This window comes from Phalacrocorax carbo, chromosome 1 (genome assembly GCF_963921805.1).
Source record: "Phalacrocorax carbo chromosome 1, bPhaCar2.1, whole genome shotgun sequence".
Taxonomy (NCBI): Eukaryota; Metazoa; Chordata; class Aves; order Suliformes; family Phalacrocoracidae; genus Phalacrocorax; species Phalacrocorax carbo.
The window spans coordinates 199,358,517-199,385,590 of record NC_087513.1 but is presented as its reverse complement, the minus strand read 5'-3'; the positions used below and the strand labels follow the sequence as shown (position 1 = coordinate 199,385,590).

The window sequence follows — 27,074 nt, the reverse complement described above, 5'->3', positions numbered from 1 at the left end:
GATCCCTATCCTTGAGTGAACTGTGAGATATGAGAAAAGATTTCAGCCATCATCTAGGTGAGCACATTGACACCTGGCAGCCCCAATGCTGCAGTAACAGGGCCAGTAGCCTGGAGTTAGAGGGGAAGGAAGCCAAACAACTGAGATCCCTTTCTAGGAAGGAGGCATTGACAAAGTGATTGGAAAAGGGCCACGAGCCCTCAGCCTCTGGAGGTGACTCCTGTCTGGTATGAAAGAAAGGTATCCCTTCAAGGAAGACATTATATATCGCCCAGGAAAATAGGCCACCATGGAGAAAGGTATCCAGTACCTGAGGGAATTAGCCACGCTTGAGGTGATTTATGGTGACCTGGATGATGAACACCCAAAGATCCAGATGAAGCCCAGTGTACAAGACCTATGTTGCGGAAGTTTGTATGGAATGCACCATCGACGCATGGAAACTCATTGGCAGCAGTGTCCAGGAATGATGAAGAGGCACCAATGGTGGGGAATGTGATTGACAAACTCTGGGATTACAAAGCAAATATCTCTTCCTCCCTTGTCTCTGCTGTGGAGAAACTGTCCCAGAAGGTTCAGCAACTCGAAGAGGATGTCCTACTCCCCACCTGTACGGACCAGTATCTCAGCCATTAGGAGTAAGCATCCCTTTGCTCAAGAGAAAGGATACACACCACGGGTCACTCTATGGTTTTACTTGTGTGACCATGGAGGTGGGATGGAAAATCTACCTTGACCGTAGAGGCATGGGTATGTGAGCTACAAGGAAAAACAATCCCTCAGGGGCATTATTCCAGTTGCTGCTCCAGTTTCCAGTAAGCAGTTTCCCTGACAGAGGAGTAGAAGTGCTGATTTTCTTTCTGATCTTAATAGAGATATTTTTGATTCTCATTTACAAGAAGTGAGTAGTGAATACTGCGATCAGGACTAGAGGGGCCGTGCCTCCAGCCAGGTGGAGGAAAGGGACAACTGGGTTTACTGGACTGTGTCAGTTTAATGGCCTGACATTTCAAACCTACAGGAGCAAAAGGGTTTAGTGGACACTAGTGCACAGTGCACCCTAACGCCATCGAGCTATACAGGGTCAGAACCAATCAGTATTTCTGGAGTGACAGGGAGATCCCAAGAGCTAACTGTATTGGAGGCTGAAGTCAGCCTAACTGGGAATGAATGGCAAAAGCACCCCATTGTGACTGGCCCAGAGGCTCCGTGCATCCTTGGCATAGACTACCTCAGGAGAGGGTATTTCAAGAGCCCAAAATGGTACAGGTGGGCTTTTGGTGTAGCTGCCTTGGAGACGGAGGAAATTAAACAGCTGTCTACCTTGCCCAGCCTCTCAAAGGACCCTTCTGTTGTGGGGTTGCTGAGGGTCAAAGAACAACGGGTGCCAATGACCACCACAACAGTGCACCAGCAGCAATATCACACCAGCCAAGACTCCCTGGTTCTATCCATGAGCTCATTCATCAACTGGAGGACCAAGAAGTGATCAGTAAGACCCGCTCCCCCATTAACAGTCCCATATGGCCAGTGTGGAAGTCTAATGGAGAGTGGAGACTAACAGTAGACTATTGTGGCATGAACAAAGTCATGCCACCGCTGTGTGCTGCCGTGCCAGACATGCTAGAACTTCAATACAAACTGGAGTCAAAGGCACCCAAGTGGTACACCACAACTGATATCACCAATGAGTTTTTCTTGGTCCCTCTGGCAGCAGAGTGCAGGCCACAATTTGCTTTCACTTGGAGGGGCATCCAGAACACCTGGAATCAACTGCCCCAGGGGTGGAAACACAGTCCTACCATTTGTCATGGGCTTATTCAGACTGCAATGGAAAAGGGCAGAGCTCCAGAACACCTACAGTACATGGATGACATCATTGTGTGGAGCAACACAGCAGAAGACCTTTTTGTGAAAGGGAAGAAAATAGTCCAAATCCTTCCGAAAGCCAGTTTTGCCATAAAACAAAGTAAGGTGAAGGGACCCACAAAGGAGATCCAGTTCTTAGGAATAAAATGGCAAGATGGATGTTGTCAGATCCCAATGGATGTGATCAACAAAATAACAGTCATGTCTCCACCAACTAGCAAAAAGGAAACACAAGCCTTCCTAGGCGCTGTGGGTTTTTGGAGAATCCATATTCCAAATTACAGTCTCATTGTAAGCCCTCTCTATCAAGTGACCCAGAAGAAGAATGATTTCAAGTGGGGCCCTGAGCAATGACAAACCTTTGAACAGACTAAACAGGAAATAGTTCATGCAGTAGCCATTGGACCAGTCCAGGCAGGACAAGATGTAAAAAATGTGCTCTACACCATGGCTGGGGATGATGGCCCTACCTGGAGCCTCTGGCAGAAAGCACCAGGGGAGACCCTAGGTCAACCCCTAGGGTTTTGGAGTCAGGGATATAGAGGTTCTGAAACCCACTATACTCCAACTGAAAAAGAGATATTGGCAGTATATTGAGTGGTTCAAATCACTTCAGAAGTGGTTGGTACTGAAGCACAGCTGCTCCTGTGTAGCTGTACGCTTCTACGGGAGAACTTATCTTGGGCCGCATACCTCCGGGACACAGGGCTCTACCCACCCTGGGGACAGTGATGCACAGACACCAATATGATGGATACAAAATGTCCGTCTATTTAGCTGCGTCACACGCTTATATAGCTCTTGCGCTTCCTGTTCCTGCCACTCCTATGGGGAGGAGTCTATCTTTCCGTCACATCCCGTAATCTTCCGGTCGCCGATCCCTGTCTATTCCCCTACACTCCTGGCACCCCAACTGCCAGTGCTAGGCTGAATGTTCAAAGGAAGTGTCCCCTCTACCCACCATGCAACAGATGTTACATGGAGTAAATGGGTCACGCCGATCACCCAATGGGGTCGAGTAGGAAACCCCAGTCACCCAGAAATCTTGGAAGTGATCATGGACTGGCCAAAAGGCAAAGATTTTGGAATACTGCCAGAGAAGGAGGCGACACATGTTGAAGAAGCCCCACTGTATAACAAACTACCATAAAATGAGAAGCAATATGCACTGTTCACTGATGGGTCCTGTCATCTTGTGGGAAAGCACCGGAGATGGAAGGCTGCTGTATGGAGTCCTACATGGCAAGTTGCAGAAACTGCTGAAGGAGAAGGTGAATCGAGCCAGTTTGCAGAGGTAAAGGCCATCCAGCTGGCCTTAGACATTGCTGAATGGGAAAAATAGTCAGTGCTCTATCTCTATACTGACTCCTGGATGGTGGCAAATGCCCTGTGGGGCTGGTTACAGCAGTGGAAGCAGAACAACTGGCAGCGCAGAGGCAAACCCATCTGGGCTGCCACATTTTGGCAAGATATTGCTGTGCGGGTAGAGAACCTGGTTGTGAAAGTACATCATGTGGATGCTCACGTCCCCAAGAGTCGGGTCACTGAAGAACATTGGACAACCAACAGGTGGATCAGGCTGCTAAGATTGAAGTGGCTCAGGTGGATCTGGACTGGCAACATAAAGATGAATTAGTTATAGCTCGGTGGGTCCATGACATCAAGGAAGAGATGCAACATACAGATGAGCTCATGATCAAGGGGTGGACTTGACCATGCACACTACTGCACAGGTTATGCAAGAATGTGAAACATGAGCTGCAATCAAGCAAGCAAAGCGGGTAAAGCCTCTATGGTATGGAGGACAGTGGCTGAAATACAAATATGGGGAGGCCTGGCAGATTAGAATCATAGAATCATTAAGGTTGGAAAAGACATATAGGATCATCAAGTCCAGCCATCAGCACAACAATACCATGTCTCCTAAACCATGCCATAAAGTGCCACATCTACACATTTTTTGAACTCCTCCAGGGATGGTGAATTCACCACCTCTCTGGGAAGCCTGTTGCAAAGCCTGACCACTCTTTCAGTGAAGAAATTTTTCCCAATATCTAATCTAAACCTCCCCTGGTGCAACTTGATGCCGTTTCCTCTTGTTCTATCACTTTTTACCTGGGAGAAGAGACCAACACCCACCTCACTACAACCTCCTTTCAGGTAGTTGTAGAGAGTGATAAGGTGTCCCCTCGGCCTCCTCTTCTCCAGACTAAATAAGCCCACTTCCCTCAACCTCTCCGCATAAGACTTGCTCTCCAGACCTGTCACCAGTTTTGTTGCCCTTCTCTGGACACGCTCCAGCAACTCAATGTCCTTCTTGTAGTGAGGGGCCCAAAAATGAACACAGTATTGGACGTGCAGCTTCACCAGTGCCAAGCAGGGGTACGATCACCTCCCTGCTCCTGCTGACCACACTATTCCTGATACAAGCCAGGATACTGTTGGCCTTCTTGGCCACCTGGGCACACTGCTGGCTCATGCTCCGCTGGCTGTCAACCAACACCCCAGTGCCTTCTCTGCCAGGCAGTTTTCCAGCTACTCCTTCCCAAGCCTGTAGCGCTGCATGGGGTTGTTGTGACCAAAGTGTGGGACTCGGCACTTGGCCTTGTTGAACCTCATACAATTGGCCTTGGTCCATCAATACAGTCTATCCAGGTCCCTCTGTAGAGCCTTCCTATACTCAAGCAGATCAACACTCCCACCCAGCTTAGTGTCATCGGCAAACTTACTGACGGTGCACTCAATCCTCTCATCCAGATCATTAATAAAGATATTAAACAAGACTGACCCCAACACAGAGCCCTGGGGAACCCCGCTTGAAAGCAGCCACCAGCTGGATTTAGCTCCTTTCACCACAACTCTCTGGGCTCGGCCATCCAGGCAGGTTTTTACCCAGCGAAGAGTACACTCATCCAAGCCATGAGCCACCAGCTTCTCTAGGAGGATACTGTGAGAGACAGTATCAAAGGCTTTACAAAAGTCCAGGTAGACAACATCCGCAGCCTTTCTCTTATCTACTAGGTAGGTCACGTGGTCATAGAAGGAGATGAGCTTGGTCAGGAAGGGTCTGACCTTCATGAAGCTGTGCTGGCTGGGACTGATCCCCTGGTTATCCTGCACTTGTCTGGTGCAATCCCTCAAGATATATTGCTCCATAATCTTACTTGGTACTGAAGTCAGGTTGGCAGGTCTGTAGTTCCCTGAATCCTCCTTCTGGCCCTTGTAGATGGGCATCACATCAGCAAGCCTCCAGTCATCTGGGACCTCCCCTGTTAACCAGGACTGCTGGTAAGTGATGGAGAGTGGCTTGGCAAGCTCCTTTGCCAGCTCCCTCAGTACTCTCGGGTGGATCCCATCCAGCCCATAGACTTGTGTGTGTCCGGGTGGAGCAGCAGGTCATAAACTGCTTCCTCCTGGATTATGGGGGGTTTATTCCGCTCCCCATTCCTGCCTTCCAGCTCAGGGGGCTGAATACCCTGGGGATAACTGGTCTGGTGGTTAAAGACTGAGGCGAAGAAGGCGTTTAGTACTTCAACCTTTTCCTCATCCTCAGTGGCAATGTTCCCCTCCATGTCCAATAGAGGATGGAGATTTTCTTTGATCCTCTTTTTGTTGTTAATGTATTTGTAAAAACATTTTTGTTATCCCTTACAACAGTGGCCAGGTTGAGTTCTAGCTGGGCTTTTGCTTGCCTAATTTTCTCTCTGCAAGACCTAACGAGATTGGTTATATCACAGTCCCACAGACCTGCTAAGGCAAACACCATGTGCTCACCATGGTGGAAGCAAACACCAGCTGGCTGGAAGCATATCCTGTGCCCTATGCCATCACCCAGAACACTATCCTGGGTTTTGAAAAACAAGCCTTACGGTGACATGGCACCCCAAAGAGGATTGAGTCAGATAGTGGAACTCATTTCCGAAACAACCTCAAAATCACAGCATTGAGCGGGTGTATCACAATCTCTATCAGGCACCAGCCTCCAGGGAAATCGAAAGATACAATGGACTATTAAAAACTACCCTGAGAGCAATGGGTGGTGGGACATTTAAACACTGGGGTACACATTTAGCTAAAGTCACCTGGCTAGTCAACACTAGGGCGTCTGCCAAGCAAGCTGGCCCTGCCCAATCAGAACTCTTATACACTGTGGAAGGGGATAAAGTCCCTGTATTGCATGTAAAAAACATGCTGGGGGAATCAGTCTGGGTTATTCCTGTCTCGGACAAAGGCAGGTGATGCGGGAGGATGGAGGAAACCGATGTCTACTTCAAGGGGATTTAATTTTGGGTGAAAATAGCCAGTGAACTGAATAGTATGATGTTGATTGCTATATAATATTGTATGCCATCTCTTCTGTGGTTGTTATATGTCATATCAACGGTATCATAGTGGGAATCTTCCAAATCAATGGAGAATGAACTTTGACTAAACCAAGCAAAGTGCAGTGGTGATGGAACAAGGATTGACTTCTGCAAGCAACAATCTGACACCACACACACTACCTCTCCTGCCCTACAAGATTGTTAGGATAGATGGAGCCCAAAGTCATGGACTAAATGAACTCAATGGACATTTTGTGGACAATGGTGGATATTTTACAGACATTTTACAGAAGTGGCCCATAGACTAAGGAAATTATAAATGATATCTGTGTATTTTATCAAAAGATGGGAAAGGGGGTGGTGGCTACTGAAGTTGTATTGGATAGTATGCGACCTGAGCATGACATAAATGTGTGGGAATAAGGGGTGGGTACTGTCATTATTTTAGCTGGGATAGAGTTAATTTTTTTTCACTGTAGCTGGTATAGTGCTGTGCTTTGTATTTAGTATGAAAACAATGTTGATAAACACTGATGTTTTAGTTGTTTTAGCCCCACTTAGCAACTGAGCACCACACAGCTGCTTGCTCACTCCCCACAGCCCAGTGGGATGGGGGGAGGGAATCGAAAAAACAGGTGGAAGAAAACTTGTGGGTTGAGGTAAAAACAGTTTAATAATTAAAATAAAACCATAGTAGTAATAGTACTAATAGTACTAATAGTACTAGTACTAGTACTAGTAATAGTAATAGTAATAGTAACAATAAAAGGATAATAATGCGGAGGGGAGAGAGGGAGAGAGGAAACCTGGGGAGGGAGGAAAAACCCCAAACAAACAAGTGATGCAACCACTCACCAAAAAGGAAAGAAGAACGATAAAAGAAAAAAAAAAGAAAAAAGATGGCAAACTCTGTCCAGTCTCCCTAGGCCCAAAGAAAAACTGTCTGCAAGAAGCAGCACGTCACTGTTGTGTGACTGCCAGTCTCTTACCTTCTGTGCCAGGGATTTAATCATAGGCTCTACAGAACTAGAAGCAGAAGATGCCATAACTTGAGCTAAAGGCCCTTGGACACACCCCCTGCATTTACATTTGTACGCCAGTCCCAGACAATGGGGAGGAGCAGTTCTGATGTGCATGTTTTTACAGTCCTGTCAGCAGGCTGGCTGGACGGCTGGATAGCCATCATGTTGCAGGCACAATCTGCTCTTACCACACGATTTTGACACAGGCGACTTTGTTCCTGGGTGGTTTTTCTTGGAAGGGGCAGAACATGGCAGGATTTCAGCAGCAGGAATTAGAGCTTCCTGACTTGGTGCAAGCCCTGCCCCAGATCAGTCCTTCTCATCTTCTTTTCCATGTGCTTGTCTTTTATCCTTTTCAACGACATTTTCTTTCCCTGCACTACTGTTAACTTGTCTCTACTAAATCTAGATAACTGGCTTGGATTATATATGCCAGCTTTTAGCTGGCTCAGATGAATCCACCCACTAGGATGGAAATCTGGGCCTTTGTGACTGCTGGCCCAGCTCAGACCTTTCAGCAGATTCTAGCTGGAAAAGGGGAGCATTTTAAAAGCAACTGATGTTCCTTCATTATTAGGACCAAAGTGACAGGGCTTAACATCATTGTAGCAGATATGGTGAAGATAGACACTGCTCAATACATGCATTTTCTTGCACCAGGAATGACATCTGCAGCGCCAAAAAGCAACAAGCAGCAACTTCTCTGCACAGACTATTCAACAAATATCGTGCTTGCACTCCAGGTATAAGCTCTAGGACCAAATATTCCTAGGGTTCCTAGGTGGGAACCCTGTTTCTCTAGGTCCAAGGTGGTCAAGTTACATGATTTCTGAGCATCACTTAGCCAGGATTTGGATCTGCAGGAGAATCCAGGGACACATCCTGTAAAACCTCAGCTTTGCCCTATTTGGTGTCCCATAGAGAAGCAATGAGTGGATGTTTCCAGGTGTAGAATATCTTAACCACAGCTGGCTGGAAAGGGGCTATTGGCAGGGGAAAGTTATTGGGAATGATACAATCATATTCATTAGATCCCCAGAGCTGGAATTCATAGCCCTTCCCTGTGAAACCTGCTCCCCCATGATCTTCTCTGAAGAGTGTATCCTGATTTCTGAAATATTCCCAAAGGGAGGTTGCGATACCAATTCACCCCTGGGATGGGTCAGAAGCAACCCCTCAACTGCATGTGAAAGCAACTCCAGGGAGATACTGTCCACTAATACAGGTACAGTGCAACTGAGGAATATCTTGACGAAGCAGAAATGGTTAGGAAAACCCAGGCAAAAAGAAGGTCAGTATTCAATCTTGATGAGTAGAAGGGCATTTCCACTCTTTCCTATTACCTTGCTGTTGCTCCTCTCATTGCCTGTGTTGCAGCATCATTAATTTGATTCCTCGCTCCCAAGAAGTAAGCCTGTGAGACAAAAGATGGGGCCAGCCCTGTGATTTGTGCTTTTGAAGGAGCAGCCCTAAAAAGTGGCCTGGTTGAGACTCCTCCTGGACAATCTTTGTTCTATGCAGTTCTCTGACAAGTTAGTCTGCAGCTCCCTGCAAGCAGTGTCATGCGCCCCAAGGCTTCCTGTGTGCCTTGCTGCTGGCAAGCTGGTGCCTTTGGATCACAGAGGAGGGGGCAGGCACCAGTGATGTGATCAGGTGGAAACCTTGATCTCACTTTATGCTCAGCTCAAAATACTCTCTTCTAGTTTTTCTTGGTGTGGTGCACCTTCTGCTGATGTTAACCTAAGCATTCTCCTCAGTTGCAGATGACCATGAAAGCAAAGAAGACCTAGGACCCAATAACAGGTTTGTTGATGTGGAGATCTATGCTGTGCAATTTCCCATCAGACCTCAAGGAGCTTAAGATCTGGGAGCTTGCTGGGAAAAGAACTGTCTTTGGGAGGAGGTGTAGCTTTAGTACTGTAAGGCTACTCCATCCTTAAACTCCTCCTTTCACCAGCAGATGGAGATGGAGACAGGTAGAGGCCCTCCACGACATGAGTTGGTCTCTTTGCAGTGCCCCTTGGCCTACAGCATGCTGTCTGATTCTAAGTTATTCACACAGAAGCTTGATACTTGCATGTAGGTGGCTGGGACAACTGTAAATGCTTTATGGTAATCAGAATATTTGTACAGGTCTGGAAGAAATGGTGCAGAAGACACTCCTCTTCCAGAAGCTGCAGCCAGAGACTGGGAGAAATGCATGTGAGTGCCTGAATGCTGCCCTGAAGTCCTGAGGTGGATCAGGTGAAGATGGCGACAGTGGTGGAAAGGGGCTTGATGTTGACTTTACAGTATTTCTTTCCCTTCCCATAGCTGGCTGGAGAACCCATATCTGTCCAATGAAAGACTTCTAACAGAAGAAACAATGACCCTAGAATTTGTTGCTGTAATGTCAAAAAAATCCACATTTTCTGAAGAGTCATCCAAGATCTGTGTTGCTTTTTACAAACAACCTGGACAATACCAGGAATTTGCTGTTCTGAAAAAAAGGTAAAAATCATACCTAAATGTATGTTGATGTCACAATTTTGGAAAGCATACAGCTCAGACCAACTTTAGGGTCCCAGCCAGGGCTTCAGCTCCAGACAAAGACACCTAAATTCAGGTTTCTGTAGAATTGAGTTACGGTGGTGAGTCTAACTTCTGTAGGTCCTGCGTCAGATCTGTCAGATCTTCATGGAAGACTAAAACATGACGGACCTTCTCAGATGTCACCAGACACCTTGCATGAGAGAAGATGGAGTGAATAGACTTACCTTGGTTCTGGTACAGTTGCAGCAGTCAGTGGGAATATCTCTAGATGCATTTCGCATTCTTTTTACAAGGCAGCTGCAACTTTGACTAGGACCAGGGTTGTTCACATCAAGACTTCTTACTAGTTATTTTTATTTATCTCCTGTCGATAAACCTTCAAGCTAAGGTCGGATTATCAAGGTTTTGTCTGCCATTATAAAGGCCAGAGGCATTTTGTTGGTCTTTGAATTTTGAATGTGAACATTGGTTGCTCCTTGCTGCATGAGCTGATCTGTATAGCTGAAGTCCATCTAGGGTTGAACCTGATGGAAGTTCTAATTAGTAGCAACTAATTAATCTTTTTTATTCTATTCTAGAAAAAAACTGATCGTGGGCAGTGCAACGATCCCCATTTCTGACCTACAGAGAGGACCAATTTTTTATAAATATGCTATCCTTAACAATGTGCTCTCACCTGATCGTGAAATGAGATCATATGATTTAGAGCATATTTATGAAAACTACTCCAAGAATACAGGGCGTCAATTACATCGAGTCATAAACATTCCCAAGGAAGAGATCAAAGCAGATGGTAAGTGTTGTATTTTCTTCAAAGGTAGGACTGGGATGAAGTATGACCAACAAATCCTTGCATGCAACAGTCAAACATAAACTCTCCCTTGCTTTGCTTCACAGTGGGGCAACACCTGCTTCCTACAATAGAAGCACTGTTATTGTGGGGATTTTTGACACACAGGCTTATGGGCTATTTACTTAACACAAGCAAATTCTTTATATAACACAAACTATTCTAGAAGGAGTGTCTAAGTTATTTTGCTTTTTCCCAGAATAAACTCAGATTTTTCATTATTGGGCAAGGGAGAGTATGTAATGAAGCCTTGAATACACCTTTGTATCTACCATCAGGCCTTCAGTTGCCATTCCAGAAGGGTGCAGACAAGCTGGAGGTCCAGTGTCGGATCTGCCACCCTGTACAGATGTTTCGAATATGCCATGATGACTGAAAACATAGTAGACACCTATTGTTAGGGCAGTTGAATCAGCCATGGGCTATGCACACCAAGCCCATCTAAAGTGCAGGTGAGATAACTAGGGCTGAATTTAAATATGCATGGTGAGTTTTGTGCATTAGTGGCTCAGTAATGGCTCAGCTGGGCTTGGCATTCATATCAAGCAATTGGTATTTTTAGCTCCGGGCCAGTTTAAGATTCATCCTTTATAGGTTTGAAGGTTCATTCACAAACCCTGATGCCTCCCCAGGAACATGGACCATTTTTGAAAACCAGAAGTGCTATTTTCATGGAAAAGAAAAAATATCCATCATATTACATCCCTTAAAATTCTGGTCTTCAGCAACAATGCCCCCAAAGTCAGTTAACCGTGGTATCATAGAACACCTTGCAGATGAATTTCTCCAGCTCATCAAACTCCAGAAGGACTTTAAGAAAATAGAAAGGAAACTGAAGATCTACATGGAGAGCTTCAAAATTTATCTTGGGGATGCTGCAAAAGGCGAACCCTGTTCTCCAAATAATCTTTCTGAGCAAGTGGTAAGTATACCCCAAGCTAAAGTATCAAGCAGCTCCCAAGTAGACAGACCCCTGAAGAGAAATTTCTGAGATACCTCTAATTCCATGTAGGGCTCTGAACCACAGACAGAGAACATCAAAAGGCTGGACCTTATTTTCATTGCTTTTTCCCATTTCTGAGTTGGACCCAAAGCCTCCTGAGGTCAAAGGAGATCTTCTATTGGAATCAGACTCAAATGGTGTAATTGGTAGAAATAGCTTTGAGGCTGGGTCATAGAAAGACTAGCCTGTGTTTGAGAATCCTGCATGTAAAAAAAGAATTTCACAGGCAGTTGTGTTCTGGCTTCAATTCTTCACTTAAAAGTCTAAAATTATATTCCCAATTGACTTATTTCTCAGTGTTATGAACCAAAGGTAGGATACAGTTTAAGACTACAGACAGCTAAAATAAAATTGGCATACTGGAAAATAATTGAGTGCATGCATGCTGAATGTCTTAGCTCCTGTAGTAGGTGCTGAGAAGTAGACAACAGAGCCACTGAATGACTGGAGAGAGAGTCAACCATTCAGTAGGCACTGATGTTTAGTCAGAGGAATGGCTTGCCAGTCCTTATAGACTGCAATGATGAATCCTCTGTAGGCTGAAATTGCTTCTTTCAGCTGTTTACTTTCCTGAGTTGAGTACTACTTTCAGTTTGAATAGGTTCACCTGAGCAATGCCCCCCGCCCCAGCTCCCTTTATTACCAGCAGAGATCCATCTGCAAGGGACAAAGGGGAGGATGTTTGTCTTATCCTAAGGTGGACAGGTGGAATTTTGCCCTGGATACATCCATTTCTTGCCATGGACTGAGCAAGAATCCTGGAAGAAATTTTAAAGTCAATATTGTCATTGTTCATGGAAGTGAATCCCTAACCTGAAAATGCAATAAAAAGGCAAAATCTCCATGGCTAAAGGAGACCACTGATGTCCTATCTTATGGCTTCTATCTGAGTTGGTACTAGGTCTGGCTGGGATGGAGTTAACTTTCTTCAAAGCATATGGTGCTGTGTCTTGCATTTGTGGCTGAGACAGTATTGATAACAAATGAATGTTGAGAAGGACCTGGGAGTGCTGGTGGACAGCAAGCTGACCCTGAGCCAGCACTGTGCCCTGGTGGCCAAGCATCCTGGGGTGCATAAAAAGGAGTGTGGCCAGCAGGTCAAGGGAGGTTCTCCTCCCCCTCCACTCTGCCCTAGTGAGACGACATCTGGAGTACTGTGTCCAGTTTTGGGTACCTCAGTACAAGAAGGACAGGGAACTGATCGAGCAAGTCCAGCAGAGAGCTACCAAGATGATCAGGGGAATGGAGCATCTCTCTTAAAAGGAAAGGCTGAGAGACTTGGATCTGTTCAGCCCGGAGAAGAGAAGACTGAGGGGCGATCTTGTCAATACATATAAATATCTGGAGGGTGAGTGTGAAGAGGTTGGGACCGGAATCTTTTCAGTGGTGCTCAACGACAGGACAAGGGGCAGTGAGCGCAAGTTGGAACACAGGCAGTTCCACCTAAACATGAGAAAAAACTTCTTTCCTGTGAGGGTGCCAGAGCAGTGGAACAGGGTATTCCATACCATATGATGTTGTCCTCAGCAATAACAGCTCACAGAAACGAGGAGGAAGGAGGAATGTTCATAGTTATGGCATTTGTCTTCCCAAGCAACTGTTATGCATACTGAGGTCCTGCTACCCAAGTAGGGGCTGAACAGCTGCCCTGCAACGAGAACTAGTGTATGAATTCTTACTTTTGCTTTGTTTATGTGCACAGCTTTTGTTTTTCCACTAAACTGTCATTATCTCAGTTCAAGAGTCTTCTCACCTTCATTCTATTTTCATCCTGGCTCACAGAAGAGATTAAGAAGCCTGGTAGGTGTTTGGCTATTGGCAAGGGCCAACCCACCAGTGCTGTTTAATGGAAGCCCCATTTGAGCTGAGGTGCCACATCGACCTGGCATGGTCTGGTGCTTGCCTCAGAGGGTATCAGCAGGGTATATCCAGAAAAGGACTGGGTACCTAGGTTACAAACAGCTAGGTGGGGATGCTGTCTTACTTTGTGGATGTACCTAAGAGGTCACACATAGTAGAAAGCCTGAAATATACTTGGGCTACACAGGATGCAATGCCTTACAAGTCATCTGTAGAGAAAGCCCAGTGAGACGAGTTGAGTGAAAGGTGCTGCATCTCTGTTTAGGTGAAAGTTGCCTATCTGCCTTTTGGGTTTCTCAGTCATGGAGTCATACTCCTATACTATACTCCTATACCTCTGAGAGAATTTCTACTGTCCCTTTTGACTTGTTTTGACTTCCCAGCTCAGCTGGGAGACTGAAGATATGTTCACATATACTTCATCTGTGGTAGGGTTTGAGCATCCTAGAATGGGTGGCTATTAGGCTCCTAGTGCCGGTGTAGATTCAGCACATGAGAACTGTTTGGTAAACTTGTGACAGCCAGGAAAACGTTCTCCCTGGAGTAGTGCCATGGCAGTGAGATACAATGGAATCTAAGAAATTTGTTAGCTGTGGCAAAGACAGGAACCTGTCTTTAAGTAAGTGGTCTAACCACAAGTCTTTTTCCTCCAAATGATTGTTAGCATCCTCCTTCCTTAATCCTTCTCAGCTCCTCAAGTAAAATCATCTTGCCTATCTTGGTGAAACTCCCTTTCCTTATTCTTATTGTCCAGTTGCATGATAACATGATAAAGTTCATGGACAAGATCATTGAACACCTGGAGACAGAGGCACATAAAGGTGATGGGCTGGTTTTTGCATTATGCATCTCACACTGTTATAAGATCCCACTAAGCAAAGAGACAATCGACAAGGCTGTAAAACTCTTCAAGGACATCGGACCATTTCAAGGCAAATTCAAGCATCTGAGAGAAAGGAGGTAATTAAACTTGCCATTCCATTTTCTTGAGTTACAGATCCTTCTGTAGTCATTCACTTCATTGGACCATTTTCTCTATGGAGCAATTATGTAAAGATAGATGTAGAATGTGGTCCCCAACACTCTTTCCCCTTCACTTCAATGCTTCCTAGCTGTATTCCTGCCACTGGCTGCCATAACCTGTGCAGCCTGCCCCTTCTGCCAGGTCGCTGATGGAAGGAGAGCCACAGGTCCTATTTTTGGCAGGGGTTGGTTTGTGATTCAGGCCTTTAATTTATGCATATCTGTAGGTGTCTGGGCTTGTGTTACAATCTTTGGAGATCCAGGACTCAGCGGGGCATCAGTGTCATTTTAAATGCCATGTGCTATCTTACCAAGCCTCCTGCTGACAATTTGAAAGGATTATTATCTCCCAGAAGTTCTGGTTCATATCTGAAAACCCTGCAGGTCTGTCTTGGATGACCCAGACATCTCAAAGAGAATTAGACACTTTTCCATAGACAGCTTAATTGAGCCCTACAAAAATGGATATATTAGACCACAAAGTCAGATTACTGTATTCTGTCATGCTGGTTTCATATAACCTATAGCATTTGATTTGTTTTTATTTTGATTTTCCTTTGATGCATAAAACTTATGGAGGTAGACTGTTTTGGGAAAGCTGGGGTGAGATTCATTTGTTGTACATAAATATCTGCTCATAAGGTCTCTGGAACCAAGCTTTCACTCTCTCTTACACACCTTTGTCCATCTACATGTTGGCATGATGAATGCCACTGGGTTGAGGAGAAAGCACACCCACCCCATTAGGAGGTGGCTATGGGAGCTCTGACCACTGATGGAGATTTTTGGTGGTTCTCTTTCTTTTCAGCAATTACATTTCAGCTGTGAAGGAAATTTGCTTAAGTAATATAGGCAACACATTACGGATTTGGCTGATTCCATTGTTGTATGCAATCACAGAGGGGATGGAGGACCCCTTTTTTCCACAAAACATTCGCTCACAACACTTGAAACAGCTGAGAGATGATGAAGAGAAGCAGAGGTATGTTTGAAAGGGAGAGAGCATCAAGGCTGGTTCAGGGAAATAAGCTGTTGTACTGTTAGAATAATTTTTCATTGCTTTTGCTTCTGGGCTTCCAACCACCAGAAACTTTGTGTATCTTCCCTGGAATGCAAGGCATTGCCTTTCTCATACAACTTACTCCTGCCCCGGGTTCTAACTAGTAGAAGAGGGTGGTGTTTGAGGGCGAAATGGAGAAAGGGGAAGACTGAGCACTGTGCAGTCTCATTTAGACAGCCTGTTGGGAGTGGCCTTACGGACAGAACTACCCCTAGATCCTCATTTGGGCATTGTTTCACAGGGACAAAGGTGGATTCACTCCAAAATATCCTGTCTGCAGGCAAACAGGATAGGAAGCAAAGGCACATATGTGCTCTCACACACAATGCTGTCCCCTGGACTGAAAGTCTCAAACACAGAATTTCTTAACAGCCTCAAAAAAAAAGTCTTATTGTGTAAATTCCCTGGATATAAAATCCCAGCTACCCCATTCATTGTCCAGCCACCTTTTCTTTAAGTCCAGTGCCAAGTTTGCCAGCCACAGGAGCACATAAGACGGCACAAAGTGCCTCCTGATGCTCCAAAGTGCATCTGCTGCTGACGGTCCATTTTCATAGGGAAGTTCTGGTGATGATAAAGATTCACGAGTCATTCATTGAAAGCTGCTCTCCACTGGCAAAGACAGTCTTGGAGATGTTGGCACTGAAGAATTTCACTAAGGAGTCCCTGCTCCGAATCAAGCTTCCACCTCAGCTCCTCCTGCAAGCTGTGTACCAACGCATCATTGAAGTCGTCAGTAAACCATCCCAAGTGCACGTAAGGCAATCAGACAATACACACTGTAATAGATCAACTTCTTGTTAGTGTTTCTTTCCTAGGTTATGGGAAGTTGTGCAATTTGGTACAGGAGAGCCAGAACCTCTCCCTGGCTCCTAAATAAATTTTCAACAAATCCAAAGGGGCTGAATCAGAGCAACCTGGAAAGAGAGCTCTATAGCCATGTTTTGAGATAAGTGGCAAAAGAGAAAGGGCAAGGTGATTTCATTGGTTTTTGGCCTGGTGGCAAAATGACTAGCAAATGCTGTACAAAGTGAATTTTAGCCAGAATCTTTAATCAATTTTTATATCCTGTCCCCAAAAGCAGTACCAAAAGAAACACAGTGAGGATCAAGCAATTGGAACTTTGTTTAAACCTGGAAAAGATAAAAAAAAAGGAAGTTAAAGTTCTAACTTGCATTTTTGGGGGGAGTGATTATTTTTAATCACTGTTGTAATATCCTCTGAGGCCCTGGAGAGGAATTCCACTTAAAATCTACTTCTTAGTGCTTATTATAGGGTTTTCCCCCAACACACTCTGATTTGTACTTGAAAAAAATCTGAGCTAAGCCCTCCCACACCATCCTCTGAACTCAAAGATCTTGGAGACAGCTGGCTTCTGTGGGATTTGAAGTGATTGTTTGAATAGGAACCAGGGCTGCATTTCCACCTGGAACCACTGGGGTGGATTTTTTTTTTTTAATCAGTCATTGGCAGAATAAAGTTCTCTGAAAGTTTCACACTTATCAGTTTTCATAGGAGACCGCCTCAGCTCTAGGAATGGATGTGTTTTCACAGTTGTTTTCAGTGTATGTTTTTACTCTCTATTCAGGAAAAGGATTTGAATGGAGTTTTGAAAAACATCGCTGAAAGGATGGCAGTCTGGTTCAAGAACTTGTAAGTGATAACCTTTTGAGAGGAGAAATACTAGGACAGCTTTGTGGAGGAGGTGGGAAGGAATGGCTAGACTTGTGGTTGAGCAGAACAAGGGAGGTTGTAGCAATTTTTGTTGTTATCAGTATGACATAATCTTTTAAACCCCTCTGGGGCTGAGGAGTATCATGTTGGAAGCAAGTCCACAGGGGAATCTGTCCTGTCAGACAACCTACCTCCATCTCATGTGGGATTCAGCTCCAAATTCATACACATAAGTGGCTCTGGTTAGTTGAGATTGCATAGCGTTGTCCAGCAAATGAAGGACACTTAAGCTTAAGGTTGTGTTGACTGTTTTTAAAGTGCTATTGTTAGAATTAGCACAAGAGGGGTACAGTTCTTTTCTGTGTCCACAGGTGCCTACCAGGGTGTATGGAGCAGCTGATGAAGCCCACAGATAAGGAGGATGCCTTGCCATGTCTGAATTTAACATATGCTTTGCTTTCATTTTCCTTACGTCATTGGCATGCAGTGCCATTTAGCTTGATAATGTCACTGCTACAGATACTTGACATGTTTGCTGCAAAATCAGATGCGTTGCAAGAAAATCAGGTAAAAACAACACCCATAGCTTTCATGAATACATACACCCATGTCTTTTTACCTGAGAAGGGCCAGGAGTTCCAGTTTGTTTCATTCAAACATGGCCAACTATAGGAGTGACAGCAGAGCATGTGGCTACCTTCCTCAGTTACTTATTCTAACCTTGTCAGAATTTGTGCTGGGGTGGATCAGGAGGGTCTTCTTCGGCAGAGAGGTGCAAACAAATCTGGTAGCATCTCAGACCGTTCCAGCCATTTCTCTTCTTGGAGGTCCTTGATAGTTTTGTGAGGGACTTCATTTTCACTCTGTACACAGAAGTTAAAGATCAAAAGCCAGAGCAAAAATCTGCCTCTCCTTGCCAATTCTCTTTTTTTTATTTCCCAAGGAATTTCAGCAGTTTATCTCAGAAAGGTTCGATAAGTTTGCAGGTGACATCAAGGATTGGCTGGAAAAATCCTTGCTCAGGCCACCCATGGAAAATAGACAGTTCCTGGAAAGCATCAATGTGAGTAGCAAGAATCCACACAAGAGATAACCATCCACCCTGGAAGGTCTGTCTATACCTTGAGGCCCAGCTGATCAGCTTTGCTTTTCTGCCACAGGTGTGGCATGAGCTGTTCTTCTTTAAGATCCTCTGTGTGGAATGGACCCAGAAATGGCAAAGCCTGATATACAACATGGTTGAAAAGTGGCTGGAGAAAGTAAGTTATCGTTACTTAACTCCAAGTAGGGGGTGATGCTCAGACTTCTCCTGACCCCAGGATGCTCTGTTTTGTCCCAGTCAGTGTTTGGATGATGGGAGCTGAAGCAGCCAGCTCCTTGCTGGTGTAGAGGGGCATGACTCCTCCCCCACTGTGAGAACCCAATGATATTTGCAAGCAACTGCAGCTTAGGCATTTCATTCCTGCAGGTAGATGGCAGAAAACTTCTGGACTTCTACTTGGAATTCATGAAGAAGGACAAGTGTTGGAATACAAATCTGGAGGGCTGCTTTACAGATTGTGTCATTGAAAGGATTAAATACTTCAAGAAAAGTGAGGTACAAAGTTTCTGTCTAAATGCCACCATCCCTTCTTGCACAGCTGGGGGTTCCTACCTCCTGCCACTCGGAGCTGACCCACTTTGCTAGCTGTGCTTATTTGGCCTGTGGTGGGTGAAAGGGTGGAAGAGGAATTTTCTGTAAAGATACAGGTCCTGCAAAGCCTATTCATAGCTAAGAGGATAAATTTCTTGTCCTTACAGGAGCCCATGTTAGGAAAAATGGTTTTCAGACTCCTCAAGACAGACAGGTCAACTGTTGGGAAAGTGCTTTCTGCTGTTGTTGAGAAAATATTCTCAGACAAGATGAGCAAGTTGGAAAATGTAGACAGATTTGTTGACAACACGGGCCCAGTTCTCGAAGAGGTGCTCAGCTCTTCTGTGATCTATGACCTCCTCTCCAGTGTCAGTGAGTTTCCCACAGAGTGGTATTTTTTAAATTCTTGTTTTGGAAGTGAGCTTTAATGGGCTTTGAAAGCCAAGCAACATCTGATGCACATATCACTACAATTCCACACCAAAAAGAAGTTCAGTCAGGGAGCTGGGTGAAGTTTGCCATCAAGTCCTTTCTTTTGCTTGAAGGGAATATGGGGTTTCACCAGCTCTGTTTATAGATCTGCTAAGTTTGTTGCCAACAGAAAATGGAAGAGGCAAAATGTTCACATATTGTGGAAAAATGACGTTTCATTTCAGAGACTAAGAAGCATCTCAGTTTCTTTTTCCAGTTGAACTGGTGTTTTGTTGCACATTCATGGGAGGTGCTTCATTTTTAAAATGAATGATATTAAAAAAAAAATTACTGTCTGAAAATGAAGAAAAAAAAATACAGAAATGCTAGTTGTGAAGCACCCCAGAGGTTTGTCTCCTGTGTGAAGGAGGATTATAACCAAAGCTAGGCCAGGGTCCTCTAAAGATACATTTTGTTTTTCATGTACATGAAACAATTGAAAAATGCGATTTTATATTGACTGGGAACAAAGCAACTTTTCCCCATATGCTGGTGTTGGTCACGTAATTGGAAAACAATCAAATCTGTGCAGTTCACAAAGGTGGCTGTAACAGATACCCTTGCTATTCATGGCTTGGAGGAAGGGTGGGGAAACTTTCTTTTGAAAGTACTGCTCTATCACTAGATTTTGTCTATTTTGCAGAAGAATCTGAGCACAAGCTTCAAAATCACATCAATGAGAAAGCAAAAGTCACGCTTACCCAGTTTTCCAATTTATTCTGCCTTTTGAGGGATGGAGTTTTCTCAGGAGACATCCCCTGCAACATAATGGCCATCATCTTGCAGCATCAAGTGCTATTTCAGAAAATACTGTGCATCTGTGGTAAGCTCACAGTTTCCAAATTTATTTCCCAAAACAGTAGTTCCATGTGGTGTGTTTTGCTATGCAATGGGGCAAACAGAAAATATATCTCTTGGAAAGGTATCTAAAATAGAAAGAAAACAAAAAAATTCCTGTAAAAGAACAAGCACAAAGGCAAAAAATATAAAAGTTGAATACAGTCAATATTTTTAAGCCCCGTTAACACTATGAAGGACAGAAAACAACACTCTTCTTCTGTACAATGGATAGCAACTAAAATATTGTAGTGTTCTTATGATTTATTTATAGAACTGTATTTGTGTTGTTAGAATCATAGAATGGTTTAGGTTGGAAGGGACCCTTAGAGGTCATCTAGTCCAAACCCCCATGCAGTGAGCAGGGACATCCCCAACTAGATCAGGTTGCCCAAAGCCCTGTCCAACCTGACCTTGAATGTTTCCAGGGATGGGGCATCTACCACCTTTCTGGGCAACCTGTCCCAGTGTTTCACCACCCTCATTGTAAAACATTTCTTCCTTATATCTAGTCTGAATCTACCCTCTTTTAGTTTAAAACCATCACCCCTTGTCCTATAACAACAAGCCTTGCAAAAGAGGTTGCCCCCATCTTTCCTATAGTCCCCCTTTAGGTATTGAAAGGCCACAATAAGGTCTCCCTGGAGCCTCCTCTTCTGCAGGCTGAACAACCCCAACTCTCTCAGCCTGTCCTCATAGGAGAGGTGCTCCATCCCTCTTATCATTTTTGTGGCCCTCCTCTGGACCCGTTCCAATACGACCATGTCATTTCTGTGTTGGGGGCTCCAGAGCTGGGAACAGTACTCCCAGTGGGGTCTCACCAGAGTGGAGTAGATGGACAGAACCACGTCCCTCAGCCTGCTGGCCACACTTCTTTTGATGCAGTCCAGGTATGTTTGGCCTTCTGGGCTGCAAGTGTACATTGTTGGTTCATGTCCAGCTTTGCATCCACCAGTACCTCCAAGTCCTCTCTGCAGGGCTGCTGTCAATCTCTTCATTCCTCAGCCAGTATTGATACTGGGGTTTGCCAGAACCCAGGTGCAGGACTCTGCACTTGGTCTTGTTGAACTTTATGAAATTCACTTGGGCCCACTTCTCAAGCTTGTCCAGGTCCCTCTGAATGACATCCCATCCCTCCAGTGCGTCAGACGTACCACTCAGCTTAGTTTAGTGTTTCTAGTTCTTGGTCTCCTATTGCTATTTATGCTGGTTACAGAATAACCTTCAAGGTCAGAGGCCAGTTTCAAAATCTGCCCAAATTTTACAAAAACCTGGAAGAAATTTCTTCCAAATTCTTCTGCAATAATAAACTTCATCCATGTGACTCAGTATTTTACACTTTGGCGATGAACACATCAGAATGGCTCTGGGTTCATTGCTGCTTTTAGATCAAGTGACACAGCCTTTGTGCAAATTCGAACATGAGGTTTTTAATGGCAGTAATGATGTTTCCAGTAGCTCTTCTCTCTCTCCAAGTGAATTTGTCTGAGGTTATATCTGAGGTCTGGGTGTGGGTTTGTTTGTTTCTTTCCCCAGGTTCCTCTGACTCCAGCTATATAGCAGAAGTGCTGAAAGTCAGAAGGGAGGAATATGAGCAATGGGAAGAGCAGAAGAAGCAGATATGCTCATTTCTGCAACTATGCAGAAGCATAGAGGATGTGATAAGAGGTATCATCCCATTCTGTTTGAGAGGATGGGATTGCCTATGTGATTCTTGAATGGGGAGCTGTCTCCTAAAATAAAGAGCTGATAGCAAATCCTCCAGGAAATGGTGCTGCATCACTGTCTAATGGCAAGCAGTAACTGGGAGGAGAGAGTAATCAGGGAGGTCTTTAAGAAAAAAAAAGGGAATGGGGAAAATCTGGTAGGGGTCTATATATGGAAAGAGTTCAGAATAGTGGGAAAATCTTTCTCATGGGGGAAGATTAAACAGTGCCAAGTATTTCATTTTTATTAGAGACATGTAAGGTTGGATTACCTACTCTGACAAATGTTTGTAGAGGGAAAGCACATTTCAGACAGAACAAACAACTTCAGACAAGATCTGGGACTTGAAAAGAGAATAAAAGACCTAGCAAAAGGGAGCAGAAATGTATATTGGTTGGGAAGACTCACCCAGTTAGCTCTTCTGGCTGGAAAGTGGAACACACATGTTCCAGCATTGAGGTTCTCAGACTGGGTGCAAGAATAAATAGAAGTGATACTCCTGCTGGGGTGGGGTGAATGGTGGGGTAAGTCTTTTCAACCTCTACTTCAGGGCCAAGTTACTTTCCAACAGTACAGACCCTACCACAGTTTCAAGGCCACGGTTTGAATGCTCCCTTCCTCATCATAGAGCAACTGATTTTGCCCACCATTTGTTTTGGTGCTGATCTTGGATTCAGTTTTTCCCCAAGAACTTTGCCACAAACAAATACACATACCCCCATCTTTTGTGTTGCAGTCAGGTTCAGAATATTTCCATACTTAGAGGGGAAGCGTTCTTCTAGCTGGAGAAATGCACTAATTTTTTTTGTTTCCACTTGTCTAGTGGATATAAGTGCTATGAAGAAAAGTATCAGAAAAAGAGGAAGATTTAAGGATCAGACATCTGTAAGCAAATTTTCTGTGAAAGGCAAGAAGGAAATTCCTGAATTGTACCCCCTTGCTAAATACAGTGACATGCTGAAAAAAATTCATAACTTAGAGGAAAGCAATTATTTTTGGAGACTGTGGAAGCAAAAAGCAGAGCAAATAAAACCCACAATCCCTCAAGAGAAAATTCTCTTGATAGAAGATGTGCAAGAAAACATTTATAAGCCAGCCATTGCTGATTTTCAGAGTACCTATCTGGCCCTCAAAGATTTTTCCATCACCTTTGGGACTGTGCAGAACCATTTTGAGGAGCAGTTAGCAAATGAGAGTCAACTCACAAAGGAGTTTAAAATTATGGAGATGAGCGAAGGGAGAGGGAATGGAAAAGCCGCCTGGGTAGATGCTGCAGTGAAGAAGATTAAAAACTACCTGACCCTTTCTACAGTGGTGAACACTGCCAAGATGATTGATGAACTGCGGAAGACACTTCAGCTTAATGGAAATTTTCAGATTCTCAGCGACCTAACAAAATATGTATGTAGGATACACGTGGATATCTGGCTTATATTGAGTGCTCTTGTGGCTTCTGTGTTGGCAGGTTTGAATGGAAAACTGCTTTTGTGTCTTAATTTTAACCAAAACATACTGGACACATTGGATGGAATTTTTCTTCTGGAATATAAATTTCACTGTTTTAGCAGTCTCTCTTTTAGCCTGGCAACTTTATAGTGGAGTAAGTGGAGTCAGGAACATGATTCGGCTCTCCCTTAATCAGATTCCTGGTTGTCCACAAATGAGCTCCCAGTGCCGTTAGAGATACCCAAGGGCATCTGAGGCAACTGTGTGAGGCCAATGGATGCAGGTATCTGTGTGTGTTAGCAACCAAATTCTACATCAAAATATTTGGAATAGACAGGGAAGTATTATCTTCCCCAACCTCCATGGAAAGCTTCTGGCAGAACCAGCAGTTAAAAACTTCAGGAGTTAAACAAAACAGATCCCAACCTAATATTCTCTACCAATTCCAGCAACTCTTCATTTGGCTTCCACATGTTCTTTTTTGCAGATCTCCAAGCCTCATTGCTCCAATCCTGTAAAAGCTAAAATGCTTTGTTGTCATGATCTTTCTATTATGGTAGCAATGATGGAGCACTGCATCAGTAGCTCCCAAGGAGCAGATGGATATTCTGTAACATTTTGTATTTTGGATGGTTTTCCATGTTTTGCACAGGTTTCCCCAGAAGTTTAAAATTGGACTGGACCTTGTAAATTTTGTGGAAAGGTCCTTTTAATGATCAGGACTCCAATGCAGATGTCAGACAAGTTTTATATCATGACTCTGTGCCTCTGCTGCAGGGACTTGTACTGAAATAACCAGACTACATTTATGAAACAGATTGGATAAGAGGAATAGAAGTCCTTGGGAGCTGGCCCTTTGGAAAAGATGCTGAGTGACTGATGAAACTTTGATGTGCGGGCCAGAGGTAGAGCTTACCTTCCCTCTTCTCTTACCAAGAGACACACATCAATATGTCTTGGGGTTTTTTTGCAGGAACAGCCAGAATTCAGGAATAAGACACTTGATTATATGACCCAGGACTTAATGAAAGTAAAAACTAGTTTGAGCAACCTTCCAGAAGAGGTACTGGTCTTTTTGAGTGAACTTCTAGAATGCACAAGGAAAGGCTTTGTCTCCTGGATCAAAACCATAATAGAAGGTGAGTTGTACTGGGATGTAATAGAGTCATCAAATAAGAGAGGTGATAGAAAGGGTTCAGTTAGTCCCTACTTGTCAAAACTGCCAGAGGCATTGTATGAATGAACTATGTGAACTCCTCAGCTATGTGTTTCATTTTTCAATTTTGTATTTGTTTTTTTCTTTTTCCAGACAAAAAAGAAATCCCTGTATTTGTGGAGCTGGCATCAATTTCTGCAGGTGAAAATGACATGGATATTGACAAGGTGCGGTTCTTCCGTGATGCCATGGCTGCCTCAGCACCCATTATATATGACCTGAGACCCACATCTGGATTTGAACAGTTCTCTGCAGCCCTCTCATTCATCAGCGAAGCCACTGCAAAAGACCCTAATCTGCCCAAGAAGTTGGTAAGTCTTCAAATCCCATGTTCCAAAATTACCTGGACTTGTACTAGAAGAATGAAATGCCAAAGTCTAGTGTTATGCCCTAGGGGACTCAAGACATCCAAGTGAGTGTAGAAGATATAACGTAAGATCTATGAGAAATCCATGCTATTTTGGACTGAAGTCCAGCTGGGACACCTTAAAAAAAAAAAAAACAACTCACATGCCAGTGTGAGGGTAAATGGAGGAGACCCATTAGGTATCCTTGCAGAAAAAAAAAAGATAATCCAATGCTCTGTGTTTTAGGAAAGTCTAGTCTAGCACTGTCTTGCATAATTCTCCCCATAGAAATTATAACATCCTACCCAGGATATCATTTAACTGACACCCTTCCTCCAAGACTGGCAGAGAACAGCAGCTTCACAAAATACTTATTCACTGGCTTTGGCTTTCAGGAAGCTGATAAGATAGATGCAGATTTGGGTACAAGAGCTGTGTTTTGTCTCTTCAGGTGCAGTAGGAATAAGAAACCCCAGTCTTGCCAAAATCATCCTTACAGAGCTGCCAGCTGGTTATTAGGTTTCATTCTGTTGTGTTGTGTTTCTTATTTAACAGAAAGATTCTTGTGATAACAGAGAGTGGATCCGGATGGTTCATGACTCTCATGGCTCCATAGAGCGTTCCTCAATCTGTCAAGCCAGGGACATCAACAGCAGAGGGATTTTTACCATCTCAGCACCTCAAAAATTCAGGGTAAATACTCTCCACACTTTGAAGAGTGCTTTCAAGGGGTTTGTTTCTGCCCAAATAAATTAACATTCTTGAAATCCATTTCCAGGGAGTATGTAAGATAGCCAATAGAACTCTAGTCAGGTTTGAAAGAAGCACAAACTCATGTCATATTTTCCATTAAGCCTTGGTTGTTTTCAAGGCAAAACAGGCTTTTTTTTTTGTCCTCAGGGAGACAAAGAAGAAATATTTTAATACAAGAAAAAAAAAAAAAAAAACCAACCAAAGAATTCACCTGATCACTGAGAAACTTAAAAAAGAAAAGGGAAAGATTTAAAATAAAAACATCTATTCTATTGTTCAAAGAGACTGGTGCTTCTTGCAGCATACCCTGAAAGAGTGAGCCCTGCACAACAGAAGAGGGAAGGAGTGAACCACATCTTAAGACATGGGAAAACTTGATGTTTGGCTATGATATGCAGGGATGCACTACTGCTATTCCTGAAGGCCTGTTGCACAAGGATGGGAATTACACAGAGAAGAGGCAGAGTGGGGCTGATCACAGAATCACAGAATCACAGAATTGTAGGGGTTGGAAGGGACCTCTGCAGATCACCTTGTCCAACCCCCCTGCTTGAGCAGCGACACCCAGAGCAGGGGGCACAGGAACGCGTCCAGGCAGGTTTTGAATGTCTCTCCAGGGAAGGAGACTCCACAACCTCCCTGGGCAGCCTGTGCCACTGCCCTGGCACCCTCACAGGAAAGTTGTTTTTCCTCATATTGAGGTGGAACTTCCTGTGTTCCAACTTGTGCCCGTTGACCCTTGTCCTGTCATTGGGCACCACTGAAAAGAGCCTAGTCCCATCCTCCTGACACCCTCCCTTTAGACATTTATAGGTATTGGTGAAATCCCCTCCTCAGTCTTCTCTTCTCCAGGCTAAACAAATGCAAGTCTCTCAGCCTTTCCTCATAAGGGAGGTGCTCCAGTCCCCTGATCATCTTAGTAGCTCTCCGCTGGACTTGCGCAAGGAGTTCCACTTCCTTCTTAAACTGGGGGGCCCAAAACTGGACACAGTTCTTCAGATGTGGTCTCACTAGGGCAGAGTAGAGGGGGAGGATAACCCCTCTCGATCTACTGGCCACAATCTTTTAATGCACCCCAGCATACCATTGGCCTTCTTGGCCACAAGGGCACAGTGATGGCTCAGGGTCAGCCTGCTGTCCATCCGCACTCCCAGGTCCTTCTCAGCAGAGCCACTTTCCAGAAGGTCAGCCCCCAGCCTGTACTGGTGCATGGGGTTGTTCCTCCCCAGGTGCAGGATCTTGCACTTGCTCTTGTTGAATTTCGTCAGGTTCCCCTCAGCCCAGCTCTCCAGCCTGTCCAGGTCTCATTGGATGGCAGCACAGCCTTCTGGTGTATCAGCCACTCCTCCCAATTCGGTTTCGTCATCAAACTTGCTGAGGTTACACTCTATCCCTTCGTCCAGGTTGTTGATGAATATATTGAATAGAACTGGACCCAGTACAGGC

The 27,074-nt window shown here is 44.4% G+C and overlaps 1 protein-coding gene across 2 annotated transcripts in view; it reads left to right on the top strand.

Annotated features, from left to right (window-relative positions):
• The window catches only part of LOC135311552 (E3 ubiquitin-protein ligase RNF213-like), a 72,253-nt gene that overhangs the window by 3,106 nt on the left and 42,073 nt on the right, over positions 1–27,074 (top strand). For both annotated transcript variants that reach the window (XM_064441235.1, XM_064441234.1), the window contains exons 4-23: positions 8,974–9,019; positions 9,350–9,418; positions 9,530–9,706; positions 10,327–10,541; positions 11,231–11,520; positions 14,216–14,421; positions 15,293–15,466; positions 16,102–16,300; positions 17,133–17,197; positions 17,590–17,785; positions 18,162–18,281; positions 18,379–18,477; positions 18,687–18,815; positions 19,019–19,223; positions 19,966–20,145; positions 21,696–21,827; positions 22,690–23,267; positions 24,286–24,451; positions 24,622–24,839; positions 25,431–25,568. In XM_064441235.1, the coding sequence (XP_064297305.1) occupies positions 8,974–9,019; positions 9,350–9,418; positions 9,530–9,706; positions 10,327–10,541; positions 11,231–11,520; positions 14,216–14,421; positions 15,293–15,466; positions 16,102–16,300; positions 17,133–17,197; positions 17,590–17,785; positions 18,162–18,281; positions 18,379–18,477; positions 18,687–18,815; positions 19,019–19,223; positions 19,966–20,145; positions 21,696–21,827; positions 22,690–23,267; positions 24,286–24,451; positions 24,622–24,839; positions 25,431–25,568 (3,602 nt within the window). The remainder of the gene's footprint in view (positions 1–8,973; positions 9,020–9,349; positions 9,419–9,529; positions 9,707–10,326; positions 10,542–11,230; positions 11,521–14,215; positions 14,422–15,292; positions 15,467–16,101; positions 16,301–17,132; positions 17,198–17,589; positions 17,786–18,161; positions 18,282–18,378; positions 18,478–18,686; positions 18,816–19,018; positions 19,224–19,965; positions 20,146–21,695; positions 21,828–22,689; positions 23,268–24,285; positions 24,452–24,621; positions 24,840–25,430; positions 25,569–27,074) is intronic.